At 35.6% G+C, this 21,897-nt stretch overlaps 3 protein-coding genes, 1 long non-coding RNA gene and 1 pseudogene across 5 annotated transcripts; 2 read left to right on the plus strand and 3 right to left on the minus strand.

Annotated features, from left to right (window-relative positions):
- The first annotated feature begins 5,703 nt into the window (after positions 1-5,703).
- On the plus strand, positions 5,704-8,329 carry LOC107432179 (12-oxophytodienoate reductase 3). The gene is made up of 5 exons (XM_048467914.2): positions 5,704-5,988; positions 6,102-6,242; positions 6,480-6,610; positions 6,734-6,916; positions 7,525-8,329. The coding sequence occupies exons 1-5, from the start codon at positions 5,906-5,908 to the stop codon at positions 8,163-8,165; spliced, it is 1,179 nt and encodes a 392-aa protein (XP_048323871.2). The 5' UTR covers positions 5,704-5,905; the 3' UTR covers positions 8,166-8,329.
- Positions 8,330-8,657: 328 nt separating this feature from the next.
- Positions 8,658-11,102, plus strand: LOC107432161 (protein IQ-DOMAIN 11-like; annotated as a pseudogene).
- Positions 11,103-12,410: 1,308 nt separating this feature from the next.
- LOC125418563 (uncharacterized) lies at positions 12,411-15,983 on the minus strand. Of its 2 annotated transcripts, XR_009634503.1 has the most exons (4): positions 15,969-15,983; positions 15,194-15,839; positions 13,420-14,986; positions 12,411-12,771 (listed from the first exon to the last, which is right to left on the minus strand). It is a non-coding gene; the product is annotated as an uncharacterized LOC125418563 (long non-coding RNA). The 2 variants fall into 2 exon arrangements; XR_009634502.1 differs by having other exon boundaries at positions 13,420-15,839.
- A 9-nt stretch (positions 15,984-15,992) lies between these two features.
- LOC107432162 (putative disease resistance protein RGA1) lies at positions 15,993-18,265 on the minus strand. The gene is made up of 4 exons (XM_060811895.1): positions 17,296-18,265; positions 17,039-17,139; positions 16,140-16,719; positions 15,993-16,051 (listed from the first exon to the last, which is right to left on the minus strand). Exons 1-4 carry the CDS (start codon positions 18,263-18,265, stop codon positions 15,993-15,995), a joined length of 1,710 nt encoding a protein of 569 aa, XP_060667878.1.
- A 732-nt stretch (positions 18,266-18,997) lies between these two features.
- On the minus strand, positions 18,998-19,675 carry LOC132799604 (secreted RxLR effector protein 161-like). The gene has a single exon (XM_060811896.1). It carries the CDS (start codon positions 19,673-19,675, stop codon positions 18,998-19,000), a length of 678 nt encoding a protein of 225 aa, XP_060667879.1.
- Between the last annotated feature and the right edge of the window lie 2,222 nt (positions 19,676-21,897).

Raw genomic sequence — 21,897 nt, forward strand, 5'->3', positions numbered from 1 at the left:
AGGTTTTTAACAGTACCAAGATCCCCCCAACAGAACGGTGTGGTAGAAAGGAAGAATAGAACAATCCTAGATATGGCAAGAAGCATGCTTAAAAGCAAGAGATTGCCGAAGGAGTTTTGGACAGAGGCGGTTGCATGTGCTGTCTACCTATCTAACTGATCTCCAACAAGTAGTGTGTGGGGAAAAACACCTCAAGAAGCTTGGAGTGGAAGGAAGCCCGGTATTTCACACCTAAGAGTGTTTGGAAGCATAGCTCATGCACATGTACCTGATGAGAAAAAAAGCAAATTGAATGACAAAAGTGAGAAGTATGTCTTCATTGGCTATGACATAAACTTCAAAGGGTACAAACTCTACAATTCTAAGAGTAGGAAAACAATAATCAGCCGGGATGTTATATTTAATGAAGAAGAAGAGTGGAATTGGGAATCACATGATGAAAGCTACAATTTTCTCCTATATCTTGAAGAGGAAGAAGCAGAACAGCCAGGTATGGAGCTAATAAGAGAGGAGCCGATCACCCCACCAGCTTCACCAACAGCAGGTCTTCAAGAATGCGGAAATTCAAGTAAAAGGGCCCCACGGTTTAGGAGTTTACAAGAGGTATATGAGGTAATCGAAAACCAGGATGATCTCACTTTGTTTTGTTTATTTGCTGATTGTGAACCCGTGAACTTCCAAAAGGCAATGAAAGACAAAAATTGGAAGAATGCCATGGATGAGGAGATAATAGCAATCAAGAAGAACAAAACTTGGGAACCAGCTTTACTTCCACAAAAATCCAAGGCTATTGGTGTGAAGTGGGTGTATAAAGCCAAGAAGAATGCTAAAGGTGAGGTTGAAAGGTATAAAGCAAGGTTGGTATCGAAAGGCTATAGTCAAAGGGCTGGTATAGACTATGATGAAGTTTTTGCACCTGTTGCACGACTAGAAACGGTAAGGTTAATCACCTCATTGGCAGATAAACACAAGTGGAAAATATATCAAATGGATGTGAAGTCTGCGTTCTTAAATGGAGTTTTTGAAGAAGAAGTTTACATCGAAATGCTAGAATTGACAAGTATCTCCAAGAAAGGAATTTTATCAAGTGTCCATATGAGCATGCACTTTACATTAAAATTAAAAGAGATGATATATTGATTGTGTGCTTGTACGTAGATGACTTAATTTTCACGGGCAGCAATCCAAGTATGTTTGCCGAGTTTAAGGAGGAGATGACAAGGGAGTTTGAGATGACCGATATTGGGCTCATGACTTACTATCTCAGCATTAAAGTAAAGCAAGGAGGTGAAGGCATATTAATTACTCAAGAAAGGTATGCTAAGGAGGTACTTAAGAAGTTTAAAATGGATGATGCATGGTACACCAACGGAATGTGGAGTCAAGTTATCAAAGCATGAGGAAGGAGAAAAGGTGGATCCAACATTTTTTAATAGCTTGGTTGGAAGTTTAAGATACTTGACATGTACAAGGCCGGATATTCTCTATGTTGTAGGAGTTATAAGTCGATACATGGAGAATCCAACAACAACTCACTTGAAGGCAGCAAGAAGGATTCTTCGTTATCTAAAAGGTACAATAAGTTTTGGTTTGTATTATTCAACTTCCGATAATTACAAGCTTGTTGGATATAGTGATAGTGATTGGGGTGGAGATATAGATGATCATAAAAGCACAAGTGACTTTGTGTTTTATTTGAGAAATACGATGTTTACATGGATGTCAAAGAAGCAGCAAATTGTTACGCTTTCAACATGTGAAGCGGAGTATGTAGCTGTCACCTCTTGTGTTTGTCATGCAATTTGGCTTCGAAATTTGTTAAGGAGGTTGGGCTGTCCACAAGAAGAACCGACCAAGATTTACGTGGATAACGAATCAGCAATAGCCCTTGCCAAGAATCCTGTTTTTCATGATTGAAACAAACATATTGATACGCGTTATCAAAGGAGATGTACAGCTAGAGTATATGAAGACTCATGATTAAGTAGCCGATATTTTTACCAAGCCTTTCAAGCATGAAGTCTTTGTTAAATTGAGAAGTGTAATAGGAATAACTAATCAAGTTTAAGGGGGAGTGTTGAAATATAAACTTGATTTTTTGGGTTATTATTTTGTGGGCCTTGGTTACTTAGGGTCCAAGTTTTAAAAACTTCTTTTAGGGTAATTTTATGATGTTTTATGTAGATAGGGTTAAGTCTTAGTATAAATATTGTTATGTTTTTTCCTTGGTTGTGCTGGAAGCCACAAAAGCTGAGAATCATTCAATAAACCAACAGCTGCAGTTTTCTTTCCTTCCTTCGGGTTTTGCTCTCTGTTTTGCTGTTCTGTTTTGTTTTGCTTTGCTTTTGGTTTTTGTTTCCACTCAACACATTCTCAGTTCAGAAAACTGATATCAAACCTGTTTACTCCTCACAAGATGGGAAAATTTAATCTCTCCCACAGGTTAATCATTAGTCACTTTCACCTTATTTGCATTCAAATCACCCACTTTTTGTTTTGTTTTTTTAATTTGTTATTTTTCCAATGTGGGAGTTAATTATAAACGTGGTTAATTTGGGTTCTTCATCAGGGTGGTGCTTGCTACGATGACGAGATCCAGAGCGGTGAATGAGATTCCTTTTGAAGCTCACGCATTGTACTACTCCCAGAGGGCTACCCCAGGTGGATTACTAATCAGCGAAGGCACTTCTCCATCAAACACTGCTTCCGGTATCCACGTGTTCCAAGGATATACACGGAAGAACAGGTGGAGGCTTGGAAGAAGGTTGTAGATGCCGTTCACGCCAAAGGCAGCATCTTCTTTTGTCAGCTTTGGCACGTTGGCCGTGCATCTCAACATGGTACGTAGTTTCTGAAAGGCTCTACCTATTTTTTAGGTGGCTTAGTAAAGTTTTGTTTAGTTTCACATATTTTTGTTTGGCCTTATATATATATATATATATATATGTATGTAGATATTTGAAGATTGAAATTAAGATGTTATATCATCTTTGAATTTTGTAATTAATGAACAGTTTACCAACCCAATGGCCGTTCACCTATGTCCTCCACGAATAAGCCTCTTTCCGATGAGTTTGGTGCTTGGTTACCTGATGGATCCATTGACAAATTCTCAAAGCCCCGTGCTCTCCAAACCTATGAAATACCACAAGTGGTTCAATATTATCGTCAAGCCGCCTTGAATTCCATCCGAGCTGGTAATTACTTTACATCCTACAATGTATTTCTTGATTTCCTCAGGTTCAACACTTCATAATATAGTATATAAAATTGATGATGATGATAATGATGCGTAGGTTTTGATGGAGTTGAAATCCATGGGGCACATGGCTACCTCATCGACCAGTTCTTGAAAGACGGAGTCAATGATCGGGTAGATGAGTATGGAGGATCACTTGAGAACCGGTGCAGATTCTTAATCCAAGTGGTGAAAGCCGTAGTTTCTGCAATCGGTGCTGAAAGAGTGAGTGTCAGAATCTCACCAGCACATGATGTCAACGATGCTACTGACTCAGATCCACTGGGCTTGGGCTTGGCAGTGATTGAGAGGCTTAACAAGCTCCAACTCAAGTTTGGCTCAAAGCTGGCTTATCTCCATGTGACACGGCCAAGGTACTCACGTGCTGGGGTGAAAGAAAATGTCAATGAAGAGGAAGAAGCTAAGTTTATCAAGACTTTGAAGAACGCATATGATGGAACATTAATTGCTAGTGGTGGGTTTACTGGGGAAACTGGACAGAAATCAATAGCAAACGGTGAGGCGGATTTGATTTCTTATGGTCGTCTGTTTATCTCAAACCCAGACTTGGTTTTGCGATTTAAGCAGAATGCTTCATTGAATAAGTATGATAGACAGACTTTCTACAGCAAAGATCCTGTTGTTGGCTACACAGACTACCCTTTTCTTAACCAAGCAACTGATGGAGTAGAAGAGTAGCATTTCACGTATATCTCTCATTTGGCATTAGTTATGATGCTGTGGTAAAAAGTGTAATGTGATAGAGGTTAATAAACTGACTCAGAAAAATATATACATATATATATATATATATTAATGTTTTGTTTTTAAAAGGTTTTATGTAATTTGTTATTACGCCAATTTATTTCCTTATCACAATTATATTATGTGAATGTATTCGTTATACATAGTCTATTTTTTGTCCATTTTTGTTTTTGTTTTTTATGTCCATGTTTTATGTATATATTTTGTCTCCTCGCCGGTTGGGTTTCCCCTCACCTGACATAATGGTTTAATTAGCATGGTCATAATGTCAATTAGTCAGACACATGAATAATTTAACAGCCCAAACAGACCCATAAAAAAGAGAAATTCATGGGTGGGACCGCCCTACCACACGTCAAAGTCAACCAATAATGTTGCAGCATTTCATCCTGATTTTTCATTTATATCATTTTTAAAATTTAATATATTTAAATTCTAAATTTGGTCGGTTATTTATTAGCACATCAATTTCTTTACTTTTGTGGAAAAAAAAAATCAATTTCTTTATTTGATCCGTTTATCAATATATCTAGTTTCTTTCTAAAAAATATTTATGTCATTTACTTTATTTAAAAATCTATTTAAAAAAATCAAACTGAAAAAACCAAATAAAAAAATTCATCCCAAAAAAGAAACTAAAAAAATTGTTTATACCATGCCAAAAAAAGAAAAAAAAAAACAAACTGATTGGATATTTTTTAGCGTATTATGTTGAAGTAAGAGGACTATCTTGTTAAGCTTTTCTTAATAATGCTAATTTTTCATTAAAAGACTTTTTTTGGGTAAATTTTCATTAAAAGATTTCTTTTTTAATAATTCACCTAATTTATAAATTATTTAAAATCATCTTTTTCTATAACAATTTATGCAATTTATGCTTTTATAAGCATAAATAAGAATACTCTACTACTAGAGCTATCTGCTTCGTTTTTATTAAAAGACTTTAAAAAAACTATTTTATGCATATATGTATTAATGTTTTTATACTAATGTTTTTAACATTAGATACTTTATTATTAGCCTTTAAATCATGTTAAAAAGAACAAATCATTCAATGGTTGTGAAAAACATTTTTCCTTACATTAATACATGCATGCATACATTAGTACATCAAAAGGAAATTGATTTTCTTATTTATTTATTATATATAAGTTTGATCTAAAAATTCAAACACATTATACAGTAGTTTCTAGTTACATGAACATGTTCATCATAATTAATTTCTGAAACTCGTTTTCTATTTGATTAAAAAAAAAATCATTTTTTCTCTTTTTTTTTTAAAAAAAATTGGGCTGCTACCAAGCCTAAAAAAACAAATAAAAATAAAAAATTTAAATTTCTGAACGTGAACCTAATAAATTTTGCAAGGGGGGTTAAATTGAAATGTGAAACCCACCCGGAAAACATTTTGGAATGGGCTCCATCTGCCGACCATCAGCGAGGACGTCACCGAGTGATCACCACGCCATCCCCTCTTTGTCCTCCGTTGGGAAACTTCTGGACCAGAGCAGTTGTTCAATCATCAGAGCTTACGTCAGAAGATCTCATTTAAATAAGAAAGAAGGAGGTTTGCAACTTGGCAGTCAGAAAACGTATTGGATGACCAAAAAAAAGTCATAGAAGAAGAGAAAAAGTCACAATTCCATTTTAGTAAATTTTCTAAGACCAAATTCATTACGTTAAATAGACACCCACACCACCACCCCACCCGCCCCCCCGGCCCGTTCGTATTCCTCATTTCCTCTGCTGATCTCTGCCTTTTGCTTATTTATTGCTCCTCCCATTTCCCCATTGTCCTTCATCGATTCGTTTTTATTTTCAAATCTTATAACCCTATATACAACAATATATTAACATTTTTTTCTCGTTACAAACATTCTAAGATCACAAAAACTGGTATCAATGGCGCCGGAAGCACTCGTACAAGCAGGGACCCCTACTTTGTTTACTCCTTACCAGATGGGCAAATTTAATCTCTCCCACAGGCTAGTCACTCACTCTCATCTCACTTTTTTTTTTTTTTCTTTTTTTTTAATGTTTTTTTCCTCTCCCGATGTGAGAGTGGAGTACTTAATAAGTTAATTTGGGATATCATCAGGGTGGTGCTTGCTCCAATGACAAGATGCAGAGCAGTGAATGAGATTCCTTTTGATGCTCACGCTTTGTACTACTCCCAGAGGGCTACCCATGGAGGATTTCTAATCACCGAAGGCACTTCTCCTTCAAACACCGCTGCCGGGTATTTTCACAAATTAACTCTCTTTTTTTTCTTTTTTTTTTTTTTTTGGTAATAGGCTCTAGCTGATTATTAATCCCTTTTTCCAATTGATTGGTTTTAGTGGGCAATCAATCAAACAAAGCAATATTATTATTTAATTTCCTTATGATGAAGGTGATTATATTATATATATATATATATATTTATTTAATTAATGGAAAATAATATGAAGTGCAAATCTCTAATTGATTGAAGCAGGTTTCCAAACGTTCCTGGGATCTACACGGATGAACAGGTAGAGGCATGGAAGAAGGTGGTAGATGCTGTTCATGCCAAAGGCAGCATCTTTTTTTGTCAGCTTTGGCACGTTGGCCGTGCATCTCATAATGGTACCTAATTTGCCAGATATACTAGTTAGTTTTACATTCTTTTTTTTTTTTTTTTTTAAAACTTTGGCTTTCTTTGAAATTTCAAAGTTGTTATCATTTTTTAATTTGACTATCGGTGGACAGTTTTCCAACCGAATGGGGATTCTCCTATATCGTCCACAAACAAACCCCTTTCGGACAAGTGGGATGCCTTCCTACCAGATGGATCCATTGCTAAATTCTCAAAGCCTCGAGCACTGCAAACTAATGAAATACCACAAGTAGTTGATCATTATCGTAAGGCTGCCATAAATTCCATCCAAGCTGGTAATTAATTACTCCCATCAACTATTTTTTTAAAAAAATTCCCTCAAATTCAGCTCTAGTAAATTAACATATACATATTTATAATTTTCTATGTGTGTGTGTTTGCACTCAAAATCATAAAATATCGATTGCCCCTGGTTAAAAAATATTTAGATGTATGATGAATCAGTCAAATATAATATTATATTACCTTTCATTAGCCCCCATTGCTTTTTATTCTTTTTTGGTGAAATCCACAAGACAATAGCCGTGAGCATGTGTTCGGCTCCTATTATATATGTAGTCAAAGTTGTTGTGGTCAGGCTCCTAGATACATGCAGTCAAAGTTGTGCCCCATGTGGCAGAAAACACATTGTTTTATTTTCCCCACGAGTTGCATGTGAAAAACTCACAACAGATACAGATGTGACAGTTTGTGATAAATTGAAAATAATTTTTTTTCCTTTTCTGAGGCCAGGTCAACTTGTGACACTTTATGACCTGTGATTAATATGGCAGCAGTTTTATATTTTTTTAATACTAGTTCTTGTACCCCAATTCGTCCGTTTATTTCTTTGGAACAGAATTATAAAGATATAGTGGATGAATGATGATGATATAATGTGTAGGTTTTGATGGAGTTGAAATCCATGCCGCACATGGCTACCTCATCGACCAGTTCTTGAAAGACGGAATCAATGATCGGGTAGATGAGTATGGAGGATCAATTGAGAACCGGTGTAGATTCTTGATCCAAGTGGTGGAAGCCGTAGTCTCTGCAATCGGTCCTGAAAGAGTTAGTGTCAGAATTTCACCAGCAATTGATCACAATGATGCTACTGACTCAGATCCACTGGGCCTGGGTTTGGCAGTGATTGAGAGGCTTAACAAGCTCCAACAGAAGTTTGGCTCAAAGCTCGCTTATCTGCATGTGACACAGCCAAGGTTCACAGCTGCGGGTACCAAAGAAAATGGCAATGAAGAGGAAGAAGCAAAGTTTATAAAGACTTTGAGGAATGCATATGATGGAACATTCATGGCTAGTGGTGGGTATACTCGGGAGCTTGGACTAAAATCATTAGCAGACGATGAAGCGGATTTGATATCTTATGGTCGTCTGTTCATCTCAAACCCAGATTTGGTGTTGCGATTTAAACTCAATGCTCCATTGAACAAGTATAACAGACAGACGTTCTACGCCAAAGATCCTGTTGTTGGCTACACCGACTACCCTTTTCTTAACCAAGCGAGTGATGAGAAAGAGGAATAGCCTTCACGTGTGTCTCTGATTGGGATTAGTTATGAAATTATTTCTTCTTTGGTTCAAATGTCAAGAAAAATGTGAGATGCTTACAAATTGGTTCAGTAAAATATATATGTTTATCTTTGTTATGGAAGTGAAAAAAAGTTATTTAATTTGTTATTGTACGTCAATCATTTCCACGCTCCACAGTTTTTCTTTTCTTCACTCTCTTTTTCTTTTCTTTGGAAAGAATTTCTATACTACACAGTTGAATGATGTGATTGTATTCATTTTATACCGTATATTATATACTGCTTAACTAAGAAAAGATTTTTGTCTCAGCCGTCACAATAGTCAGGCGAGCGTTGTAGAGTCAACTAGTCAAACACTTGAATAATATATTGACTTACATATGCACTTTAAGCAAATAATAATAGTAATAAATAACTAAATAAAATAATGAAAAAGTTAGATTCGGCCTTTTTTTTGGTAAAAAAGTTAGATTCGGCCTTAGCGATAATGAGTTGGCATGTTTTTTTTGGTGTCACCGTTCTTGACTCCCCAATTAAAATCCAAATCACCATTTAAAAAAAACGAAAAATTTGGCCTAATATCTTTTTTGGGACGAGTTTAATGATATCTGACTCTTTATTTGCTATTATTTTTTTTCTATCTTTCAATGCCCATTTTAATCTTAAAATAATAAAAAATGACTTAGATATCCATCCATCCCATTCCATATTGATTTTGAAAAAAAAAAAAAACTTAGGTCTTTTTATGTTTGTTTAAACAAACAAAGAACAAAAATCCACTTTTTAAGAAAAAAAAAAAAAAAACAAAGTACATCAGGTAATTGTTTTTACAAGAATACCCAAAAATACAAAAAAAATAAAATTTGCTGTGGAAAAAACAAAAGGAGCTTCATCTCAGCACCCTTAAACAAAAATACAAAGAAAAATAAAAAAAACAAAACTTCATCTCATCTCAACACCCTTGAACGGCTGAGATAATTGTTTTAATATTTTGATAAAGAGGTTCTTCATTTGGGATGCACAATCAAGACAAGAAAAGGTAAGCATTCCACTAGTTGTACTATTTTCCTCACTATCATCTTTAGGTTCCATTGTTCATAAATTGAAACTATATTTTTTATTATTATATTTTTGTTTTATGAATTATACAACTGGTTTCTCATAAGGAGAAGAGAAGGAAATGGGTATTCGGCAGGATAAAGATAAAAAGATTAGCTTCTCTGACTACACCACCATCAGCATTGAAAGAGAAGACAGCAAGTGAGGCAGGAGAAGAACAGAGCAACCATGCTTTTAATGTCACCATTGCCACTGCTGTTGCTGCTGTGGCAATAGCACATGTTGCTGCTGCTGAGGTTGTCCGACTCACAGCCACTCCTCACTCCACCTATGACGCTAAGGAACACACAAAACAAGAATTGGACACCGAAACAACTCCAACCGAGGTTGCTCCTTAAACATGCCAATATGATAAGCAAATCCAAGAATCTGCTGCTATCAAAATCCAAACTGCCTTCAGGGGTTACCTAGTAAGTTTGTTCAAGCTGTTCCTCTTTATTTATTTATTATTATTATTTGCTTTTTTTTATCAATTAGTGATGAACTTTTTTCAACTGGGATTGCACGAATGATTTTGGAAAATCTAAAGAGTCAATATTGTTTGGCATAATGCAATGAGTTAGCATGACAATGCTTAATTATTAACACAATATCATGATGCTTACAAATAAGAAGTAAAGAATTATAGGTTAATAAGTTAATTATTAATCACATACAGATTATTATCTCTCTCATTTTTACTTCAAAATTCCTTATTCAATACAAGCTTTTGATAAAAATATATATATATATAATGTGAATGTGTACTGTAGGCTAAAAAGGCTTTGAGGGCATTGAAAGGAATAGTGAGGCTTCAAGCTATTATTCGTGGCTGAGCTGTGAGACGACAAGCAATTACTACCCTCAAAGCCTGCAGTCCATAAGAAATATTCAATCCCAGGTCTGTGCAAAGAGATTCCAAACCAATGATGGTACTTATCACTGTGACGAAAACAATCACTTGCAAAATTTGAGAGATCGGATATTAAGGGTAGGTTGGCCAATACAACACTTGGTCCCTTGTTAGTGTAAACAATTGTTTTTATTAGAGACGTAGATACATTAATTAAAGTTGCCAAATTTGATCAAAATTTTCTAGGTGGACACGAACAGTCAAAGAAGATGGGATGACAGCCTTCTTTTCATCATTTCTAAGCAAGAAAGAGGCTTTGATCAAGAGAGAAAGGATCAAAGAATACTGGTATAGCCACCGGGTAAGTTCGAGTTCTTCTATAGTCTTTACATAATTTCCTCTATAAAAATAGCTTCAGCTACCTATGAAAATTTTTTTTTCCAAAAATCAGCAGAAACAGAAAGAAACAAAGTAAATGGAAGATGGAGGTATTGGTTGGAGCAATGGGTAGATACCCAACTCAATAAAAGCAAAGAACTTGAAGATTTGGATACAACTTTTCCATCAACTACAAGAAAAAAACGATGAATTTGGAGGAAAACAGCTTAGGCTAAGAAAGATTCATAGCCACTATCAAAACCATGATCACAGAATGGATTCTCCAATATTTGTTCCAAAAAAATCACATAACATTACCATAGGTTGTATCGATAATTATCGAAGGCCCTATAGTAATCAAATTAGTAAAATATGATTACCACAGGAGTTTCGGTAATTACCGATGAAACCTACGGTAATTTCTCAAACATAGGCAAATTGATTATCGTTGGTTGCATCGGTAATTATCGAAAGCCCGACGGTAATAAATTTTTTTTGCCAATTTGAGAACTTTTTCTGAACTTTTGAGGTATTTTTTCTTTAGGATCATTGAAAAATGTATATTTTGCATGTTGTTGCATTTAACACCCATTAGGGGACTTGTAGGGGCCAAAAAATTGGTAAAATGTGATAACCATAAGGGTTTCGGTAATTACAGATGAAACCTACGGTAATTTTTTAAGCAATTACAAATTGATTACCGTAGGTTTCATTGGTAATTACTGAAAGCCCTATGGTAATCAAATTTTTGTACCAATTTGAGAATTTTTTCAGAACTTTTGGGGTTTTTATTCCTTACAATTATTGAAAAATATATATTTTGCATGTTGTTGCATTTAGCACACATTTGGAAACTTGTGGGGGCCAAAAAATTAGTAAAATGTGATAACCATAGGGGTTTCGGTAATTACAGATGAAACCTACGGTAATTTTTTCAGCAATTACAAATTGATTATCGTAGGTTTCATCGGCAATTACTAAAGGCCCTACGGTAATCAAATTTTTATGCCAACTTGAGAACTTTTTCGGAAATTTTGGGGTTTTTTCTCTTTAGGATCATTGAAGAATATATATCTTGCATGTTACATTTAACACACATTAAGGGTCTTGTGAGGGCCAAAAAATTGATAAAATGTGATTACTATAGGGGTTTCGGTAATTACCGATGAAACCTACAGTAATTTTTCAAGCAAGGACAAATTGATTATCGTAAGTTTCATTGGTAATTATCGAAGGCCCTACGATAATCAAATTTTTGTACCAATTTGAGAATTTTTTCAGAACTTTTGGGGTTTTTTCTCCTTAGGATTATTGAAGAATGTATATTTTGCATGTTGTTGCATTTAACACACATTAGGGGACTTGTGGGGACTAAAAAATTGATAAAATGTGATTAGCATAGGGGTTTCGATAATTACCAATGAAATCTATGGTAATTTTTCCAGCAACTACAAATTCAATGTTTTCACTTGTTAATGTCATTTGTTCTCTTACTTTGTCAACAGTTATTATTAATAAAGCTAGATTTAGCATATTCTTAGTGGAAACACACACGATTGAAGTTGTCGGATGGAATTGTGGTGATTCTTTTACGACGATGGACAAATATTTTCCACTTTATTCTATAGTTAATGAGAAATGAGAGTAGATGAGAAATAGAAGATTATTCCATTTATTTGACACTTTCATATCTATTTATTTAAATATTTTCCACAACTGCATAATTAATTCCCTCTTGACTACTTTCTTTTGGACATACTGCCATGGAGCCGCATTTTAAAAGAGACTGGAAAAAGCTTTCAAGATGGGAATAGTCTCCAATCTAAAACTAACTAAATTTCAATGCATATCATTCAAACAAGTTCAAATGGCCCCAAACTAGAAAGCCAATATTTGAGAACTCAATTGCCATCCATTTAAATTCTCATCCTTCTTATTTCTTGCTTTTCCACATCTTAAACAATATGGAGAATTTAATAATGAAATTGAATCCTTACATTTCATCTTAACATGAGAATCATATAGAAAAACTAAAAACTAAATGTGAATTAGCAAGAGAAAAATATACAAGTGTTTTATGAATAAAAACTAGAGAATATTACAGTTCCTACAAAAGGCTCTGTTGGTATCAATCCCAATTTGACCTAAAGTTCACCATCAATGTCAAAATCTCGAACACCAACTAGCACCACAATTGGTATAATGCCAAACTTTAGTGACAGCATTAAAAGCATATGGGACACCTCCACTATAACGGTGACCGATTTGATATCTAGATGAAATCAAACGAAATACCTACAGTTAGATACAATATTTAGCATACAAGTTTCAAAGAAAATAATTAAATACCTAGAGTATCCATAAAGAAGTATAAATGTTCAAATCTAACAATTGCGGCAATAGCTCATACCCAGTAATATCCCTTGCTCTCTATGAATTGTATAGAACCAAAATCCAATATCATAAACTAATTTGCTAAAGGATGCTCAAATTCCCAAAACAGCAAAAAAACCCCAATTTCAATCAATACAATGAGTAGATGGTCAACCTTCAACAAATATTAATCTAGACGGCCAGAAAAATATAAATTTATTCATTCTCCCTTCACAGCCAATGTTAAATTACTGATAACATCTAATGAAAACCATAGTTTGACATACAAATAAAGAAAAAGCTCCATGTTTCACTCGTATATCACAAAAGACTACTGTCTCCAAACTATGCATATTACTTAACTCTCAGGTCTCACACTTCCCCAACATAGACACAAAAGAGAAAAATACATAGTCAGGGGTCTAATAATCAGCAATTTCTCAAAAAGAAAACATAATAGAGGCAATGGAAAACAAGTAATAGCTAAAAACTGATAACAGAAATTGCTACTGGATTTGAATTCAAGCTGCAAAAACTTAAAACTTACTGCAGGTCATTTGCATGACGAGAAGTCCGTCTCTCAACATTTCTAACAAACAACGGCTCATCCCCTAAAGAGAATTGCTTAATTTCCACCCTCTCAACATAATCAGGCTTCTTCAAATTTTCAATGACGGGCTCAACCCAATTATCCAATTCTCAATCCCACCTCTATACACTTTCCACAACTTCCCCAACACCCTATTCACCCATTCCACCGACTCTTTCCTCTGCAAATCCTTCTCCAAAAACAATGAAAAGCTCGTGGGCACCTGTGGCCAAGCTTCATGACGATTTTCATCAACCCATGATTTGTTCTTCTTCTTCCTGGAAGTCCAAAGCTTATCAAACGCAACTCCGACAAAGAAGAAGAAGACGAACAGTCCGACAACGTTTCGATTCATTGGAGGAGATGGGTTCTGAGCTTATCAACAATGGGGTCTTCTTGAACAAGGATGATGAAAGAGGAGAGAACGTGTGAAGAAAAGAAAGAAATAACAGAAAAAGAAAAAAGAAAAAAGTAAAAATATTTAATTTGAATATAAGGGTATTTTGCAATTAACAAAAATTGGAAGGGTAGAAGAAAAAAACGATAGCAAATGAAGGGGCAAATATCATTAAGCTCTCTCTCTCTCTCTCTCTCTCTCTCTCTCACACACCTATAAATCATTATGCCAATCTAGATTTATAGTAGTGTGGTCTCATAATAAAGCTATAGAAACTTAACAAAAGGGGAATTTGGGTGAATGCTCCTATTACAAGGAAGTTGCTTACATACAGAATCCAACAAATTCAGGTCATTGCCTATACTTTAGTCACAAGAATCTCATGTAGTTAAATGAATCAATGAGAACAGGTGAATAATAAAATATGAAGTGTTACCTCTCTGTAGATATTCAGATCCAAATTCGTTCTGTTAATTTCCTAACCTTGTCTACCATTAACAAGCAAGCCTTGAAATTAAGTAGAGAACAGATAATAAGTAGTGAAAATTTCTTTTAAAACTAGGATTGACATACTTCAATTTAAGAACACAGTCTATAATTCACTCTATAGAAATTATAGTATTTCACTATGCATAGTATACATACAAGAATATATGGGATGAAAGTGGATTTCATAGTCCTCTTCTATCTGCCTAACACATCTTCCAAGGGACAAATGTTACATATAAAATTTGGTAGAGAATATTTTCAAGTAAAGACAAGGTGAGGAAGTTATCTACATCTTACAAATATGCCACATAGTATGCCTCACACCCACACCTTTAATGTCGTGGATTTGAGTCACCTCCTTCTCCACCTTAAAGTAGAACTTATAGTAATCCCGATTTTAAAAAATAAAAATAAAAAAGATAAAAGACCTGAACAGCACATGCAATAGTATTTGTTAAGAGAATAGGATCAATTTTTTAAACATTAAACCTCAAAATAACAAGAAACAAATTGAAAGTTGAAAAATTCAAAATAAAATAGATAAACCTGTAGGAAAACCCCAGGAGAAACTTCAAAAACAATGCCACCATTTCCAATTAAATCTACCATTTTGAAAGCACTTAAAACAGCTGGACGAGTCTATTTTGAAATCAATCAAGAACCAGGATCAGAGAATTTATCAAGCTCATAGAAACATAAAACTGATAGAAAAAGTAATACCAGAAATAACAAACCATAAGAAAATTACAACTAGACTAAAAAGTACTAGATGCATCTATTAAGATATTAAAAAGGAAAAAGACTTGCTAAATTATTCTGATACCGAATTAGAAAGATTTCTCTTACTTTTCCCATTATCACCCCTTGATCGGTTGCTAGGTTTTTTGTCCAGGAGGCTTTGGCTGAACACGACGACAGGGATTCTCCCCTGGGCTCTATCTTTTACCGATACTCTACTTCGGGATGGCTTGGATCTTGCTCTACAAAGCGGCTCGAGGACAATAGCCGTGGTGGCCAAACCCATGATTGTAAACCAGGGCTTTCCAGATATATTCGGTTGGCACCGGAGCACCATCACTTGGCCATTTTTTTTGTTCTGTCTATCTGCGAAATTTGAAACTACAAGCAGAAAGCAAAGCTTCTGCTCCGATGAGAGGGAAACTCGAAAACTCAAATCTGGGGTTTTTAGGGGAAAGGGTGAGGAAGAAGAAGAGACGAGCTGGTGAGAAGTGAAAGAAAGAAAAAAAAATAATTTGTTTTTGATATTTCGAAGGGTATTTTAGGATTATTAAAAAATGAAAGTGTAAAATAAAAAGTTTCAGAAATGAGTGGGTATACATCCTCAATGGCCTCCCGATAGGGGCATTCACCCAAATTCCTCTTTTTCGAAAATTAGGAAAAGCGAAAACAGCCATACTCTTATTGTTTTTCTAGCTCAAATTCTTCTCACGCTTCAAGTCGTTACTATTACCAAAAAAAGCTTCAAGTGGTGCTGCAATGTTAAGCGAGAGAAAATAAATAAATAAATAAATAAAATCCTCCAAATTGGCATGGATATTAATTAGGAATAAATATTAAGATTGACGCAGCATATATATATATATATATATAAAATAATTACCTGCCTTGTGATATATTTATTTCATTATTTGTTGCACAGTTGGGGTACTCGAAAGTTCTCAGAGATTTTCCACTTGGACGACCCTGCTTAATTAGAAAATTCATATATGTATATAAAAAGACTACAATGAAAAGTAGGGATGCTTTTGTAGTTGAGTTATATATAATGTACCCGAGACAGAAGAGGATTCCGAGTTATCAAGGGGCTCCAAATACAAATGAGGGATGTGAGCAATTTTAGGCCAATCCTCTCCTTTTTCCCTCTCACATCTCTGCAATAAGATGGGACATCCACTAATCCTCAATTTTTGTAAAGAGGTGATGCTGCATATTCCTTCAGGCAATGATGTCAAGTTGGGGCAAACGTATAATCTAAACTCTGTAAGTGATGTGAAGTTGCTAAACCACTCTGGTATGGCCTTCAAATTCTTACACTCCAAAAATCCAAGATCCCGTAAGGTGGTAAAGTATTGAAGCCCTTCAGGAGGAGTCTCCAGTCGTGGAAGATCGTTGAATGAGAGAGACACAAGGCTTTTACAGGCTTTCCATGAAATCACTTCAGCATTGGACATGTCAAGCTCGTTGCATCCAGCAATATACAAATCTCGAAGTGAGATTAGATGTTGAATGATGGGGGACAGATGCTTTAACTTTGAGCACCCATCAAAGATCAGGCTCCTTAGAGATGTAAGGCTTTTAAACCAGTTGGGCAGATAATGTAGATCATCTTCGATATTACGAAGCCTCAGAACCTTCAAAGTCGATAACAAATGAGAAAAAGAGGATGTGATAAATTGTGTAGAAGAAGATGAAGAAGAAGAAGAAGAAGTCAATGATGATGATGATGTTCCCTCTGTTATGATTTTGTGTTTGAGGTGTTGAAATTCTCATCATTGTTCGATGGAATGGCATCCAAATTGAACTTTCCAGTGCTAGGTATGTGATAGATGGGGAGAAGGGCAAGAACTTCCGTTTGGGGCAACCAAAAATTCTTGAAAAAGAAAGACGAGGAAAGTAAAGGAACATGAATGATGATGGCATTGTTGTACTTTCAGAAGTACCATCTGTCACAGTATCCCTCCACCATCCTTTAAGATTAGACAGATCTAAAAGATGGAGAGTTTCCAAGGATGGCATCAATGATGCCGCATTTGATGGAGAGAAGGAGTCATCTGAAATATATTCTATAAGAGGCATGTCATACAAATGAAGTTCCTTGAGAGAAGGGAACTGATCCAATGGTGGCAGAGTTTGGCATTGGATACAGTTTGATAAGGAAAAGCTTACAAGCTATTTAAGAGAGGGAACCCAACTTGACAACCTCTCACCCCCATAACCTTCTAAACTCAAGCTTTTTAGATTTGGGAGTGGCTGGAAGCTCTCCAATGTCATTCCATATGCGTCACTGCTAGTACTTTCCATGGCAGTTTCAAGATCTTTTCTAGCATCTGAAGAAAACCAAGATAACGTTAAGGATTGAAGATACTGTTTATCCTTCAAATTTCCTGCCGTACCATCTGTTATTGCATGTCTCAAATTTAAAATGCAGAGATTTCTCAAGCTATTTAAAGGCATTAGTTCCTTTAGCTCAGCAACATGATCACCACAACCATGCCTCAACTTTGTCCCTTTACTCAATACAAAATATGATAATGTTTGAAGATTAGTCAACTGTCTCAGTCCGCTTGGCATATGATTCAAATCCCTCAACCCACGAAACTCAAGGTGCCTGAGGTTTATTAATTTTTTCGTATCTCTTGGAAGTTCTTTGAAGTCACGCAACCAGGACAGCTTCAGAGTCTGCAAGTTCTGTAACTTCATAATGGAATTAGGTAATGCCTTGATTTTTGTATGAGAAAGATCGAGATATCTCAGATGCCTCAATTTTCCAATGGAATTTGACAATGTCGTTATTCCAAAGTCATGCAGATCCAAAGCACGTAAGAACTTGAAATTTGAAAAAATTACATCACATATCTGCAAACCTTCTCTCAATACATTTCCTTCCCATTTTTGGCTAGGTAAAAGAACTGTTCGAATACTATTTGCTGTTTGAGAAAGAGAAATTGGAATCTGTTGGGATGATTTTAAGGAGAAATTGAATGACAAATGACGAGCTCTTCTGTCAATATCTTTTACATGTGATGTTAACATAGCACACTTTACTCCACCTACTTGTAGTGCAAGATCATGCATGATATCATGCATTGTACAATAATTTATATCACCAAACTCATCTTCTTCCACTTCTTGAAAAAATGATCTCCAATATAATTCCATAAAATATTCACGGCCCATATCCTCTAGAGATTGATTTGCATCAGATAATGTTAGAAAATCAGAACAAAACAAACACAACACAACTTATCGAGGTTCGGCCAAGATGACCTACGTCCTCGTTGCTCCGGTGAGAGCTTCTGGTCTCTTATTGATCTTGCAGTAGTTACACAAACTATCACCACTTGTATACAAACAGGTTTTCACATAGAAAACACACTCACAAACCCGAAGCCCCTTTCTACACCCTTTCAACTTTGTACAATCACTCAATCTCACTTAGAGATGTTTTCTCACTCAGAAAAGAATACAATTGAAGAAAAGGTAAACATGAATCTTGGAGCTCCTCTCTCGTTCACAATCTTGAAGAAAACTGTTATATCTGTTACTTCCATCAAAGAGAAAGAGTTCTGTGCATATATATTACACACCAGCTTCAAAACGACGTCGTCCAACTTATTATGAAGACTCATCCAGATTAAGACACGTAGCTTGCCGTTATTCTGTTACAATATGTTGGAAATGACCGCTTTGTCCTTCTTTATTTTCAAGTAAATGAAACGATGCGTTTTGCTCTTCTGAGACTTATCCATCGAATTAGCTCAAGTCTTCTCCAAGTGTTGACCTCATGCATACACCAGATCTTTGCAAGATGAATTTGTGGATTAAATCTTCACATGTCTCCACCTAATCCTCAAATTCAACCAAATACAGAAGCTCATCACTATCTCAGCAAAATTCTTCACAAATTGGTCAGCCTGCTCCTATTCGAAGCAGGTTCTTGCAAGTATTAAACTTGCCAATAGTAAGCACTTTTGTTCCCATATCTGAAGGATTAAACTTTGTAGGAATCTTCTCCAATCTGACTACTTTCTGAGCTGTCAAATCTCGAATGAAATGATATCTCACTTGAATGTGCTTAGATCTCTCATGAAACACTGGATTTTTACATAAATGAATTGCACTTTGACTATCTGAGTACAAAGTGACCTCCTGCTTGAGTACTTTAAGCTCTGTCAGTAGCCCTTTAAGCCAAATGGCTTCTTTTGCAGCCTCAGTTGCTGCTATATATTCTGATTCAGTAGTTGACAAGGCCACCACAGGCTGCAACTGAGATTTCCAACTTATGCAATTTCCACACAAGGTAAATGCATAAGAGGACATTGATCTTCTCTTGTCCCTATCTCCTGCATAATCAGAATCTAGATATCCATTAAGCTCCACTTCACTTGAATCCTTCTTATAAATCAACCCTTCATTTGCTGTATGCTTCAAATACCTTAGAAGCCATTTTAAAGCTTCCCAATGACCTCGGCCAGGATTTGCCATAAATCTGCTCAAAACATTAATAGCATGAGCTAAATCAGGTCTAGTTAGAATCATAACATACATCACTGATCCCACAACATTAGTATAAGGAACTGCTATCATGTCTTCCTTCTCCTACTCAGTTGATGGGCATTGTTCACTTGACAATTTGAAATGTCCACCAAGAGGTACACTTGCAGGTTTTGCACCTTCCATTGAAAACCTTGAAACTACCTTCTTTATATATGAAGATTGTATCAACTTCATTTCACATCTTGACCTATTTCTCACTATCTCAATGCCCAAGATCTTCTTAGCTAGTCCAAGATCCTTCATTTCAAACTTTGATTTTAATAAGTTCTTCACAATTTGTATAATTCTGCCATTTGGTCCAGCTAGAAGCATATCATCTACATATAACAGTAGATACACTGCTTTATCTGTCATAGGATCTTTAAAGTATAAACAGCTGTCGAAATCACTTCTTTCAAAACCAGATTTCACCACAAATGAGTCAAAACGTTTATACCACTGCCTTGGTGATTGCTTAAGTCCATACAGTGACTTTTTAAGCAAGCACACCAAATCTCCACCTTTCCCTTTAATTTCAAAACCTTCAGGCTGCTTCATATATATTATTTCTTCCAATTCACCATGAAGAAAGGCAGTCTTGACATCCAGTTGTTCTAATTCCCATTCAAAATGAGTCACTAATGCCAACATGACTCTTATACTTGTATACTTCACAACAGGTGAAAAGACCTCATTGTAGTCTATTCCTTCCACCTGAGTAAATCCCTTGGCCACTAATCTGGCCTTAAACCTCACTGGTTCAGATTTGGACATACCCTCTTTGACCTTGTAGATCCATTTACAATCTACAATTCTTTAATTTGTTGGTGTTGGTACTAAGTCCCAAGTTCTGTTCTTATGGAGAGATTCCATTTCCTCCTTCATGGCTGCTTTCCATTTTGCTGACTCCTTAGAGTTTACTGCTTCTTTGTAACTCCTTGGCTCATTATCAGTAAGTTCTTCGTATGCCACCAAGGCATAAGCAATGCAGTCTGCATAACTGTACTTCCTGTTTGGTTTCACTGTCCTCTTAGCTCTATCTCTTGTCAGCAAATAGCCAAGTGATGCTATATTCTTATTTCTTGTACTTGGTGACTGCTGTTGAGTGTGATCATCTTTAGAATCTTCCTCAGATTGTGCAGGTGTTAATTTTTCTGGTTCCTCACCTTTTTCAGGTTCTTCTATTCCTTCTGAAGTTGACCTTCCCTCAAAGTCTTCACTGTCTTGGTTTTCTACTTCAGGAAACAGACTTATACTTCGTGTCTCCACTTTGTTGCTCATTTCATCACCTGCACTGTTAGTATCTTTGCAAAGCATAGAGTTTTCATCAAAAATGACATCTCTGCTAATAATAACTTTAAAACCTCTACTCTCTCTATCCCAAAGCCTATAGCCTTTAATTCCCTGAGGGTAACCTAAGAAAATACATTTCAAACTCCTAGGTTCAAGTTTCCCTTCAGATTGATGGACATATGCAGCACAGCCAAAAACCCTCAGTTTGCTATAATCAGGCTTCTTTCCAAGCCACATTTGTTCAGGAGTTCTAAAGTTTAAAGCTGTAGAAGGTGACAAGTTCACCAAATGCATGGTTGTCATTACAGCCTCTCCCCAAAACAACTTAGGTAATCTAGATGACACTAGCATGCATCTCACCTTATCAAGTAAGGTTCAATTCATTCTCTCAGCCACACCATTTTGCTGTGGTATGAATTTCACAGTTCTATGCCTTAGAATACCATTTGATTTGCAAAGGTCATCAAATTCTCGACTGCAAAACTCAAGACCATTGTCTATTCTTAAAATTTTAACAGTTTTACTGGTTTGATTTTCAACCAGCAATTTCCACTCTTTAAACCTGGAAAAAACCTCACTTTTGGCCTTTAACAAGTATATCCAGACTTTTCTAGAGTAATCATCAATTATGGACAAGAAATATCTGTTTCCACTCTGTGTTTGCACTCTAGCAGGTCCCCACAAATCAGCATGTACATAATCTAAGACAGACTTGGCCCTATTTGAGCTCAAATTAAAACTGAGCCTATGCTGTTTGCCCAAAATGCAAGTTTCACAAGATTCCAAATTACTGACTATATCCTTCTCAAAAACATTCTATTTATTCAAGTAATACAGGCATTTTTCACTAATGTGGCCTAATCTCTTATGCCATAAAGTAGTTTTATCAGCAGGTGAACTTATAGAAGCATTACTTGAATTAACTAATGGCTTACCAACTAAGACATATAAACCATTTTTCTTCTGACCCTTCATTACTA

Source organism: Ziziphus jujuba, chromosome 10, assembly GCF_031755915.1.
Source record: "Ziziphus jujuba cultivar Dongzao chromosome 10, ASM3175591v1".
Classification (NCBI taxonomy): domain Eukaryota; kingdom Viridiplantae; phylum Streptophyta; class Magnoliopsida; order Rosales; family Rhamnaceae; genus Ziziphus; species Ziziphus jujuba.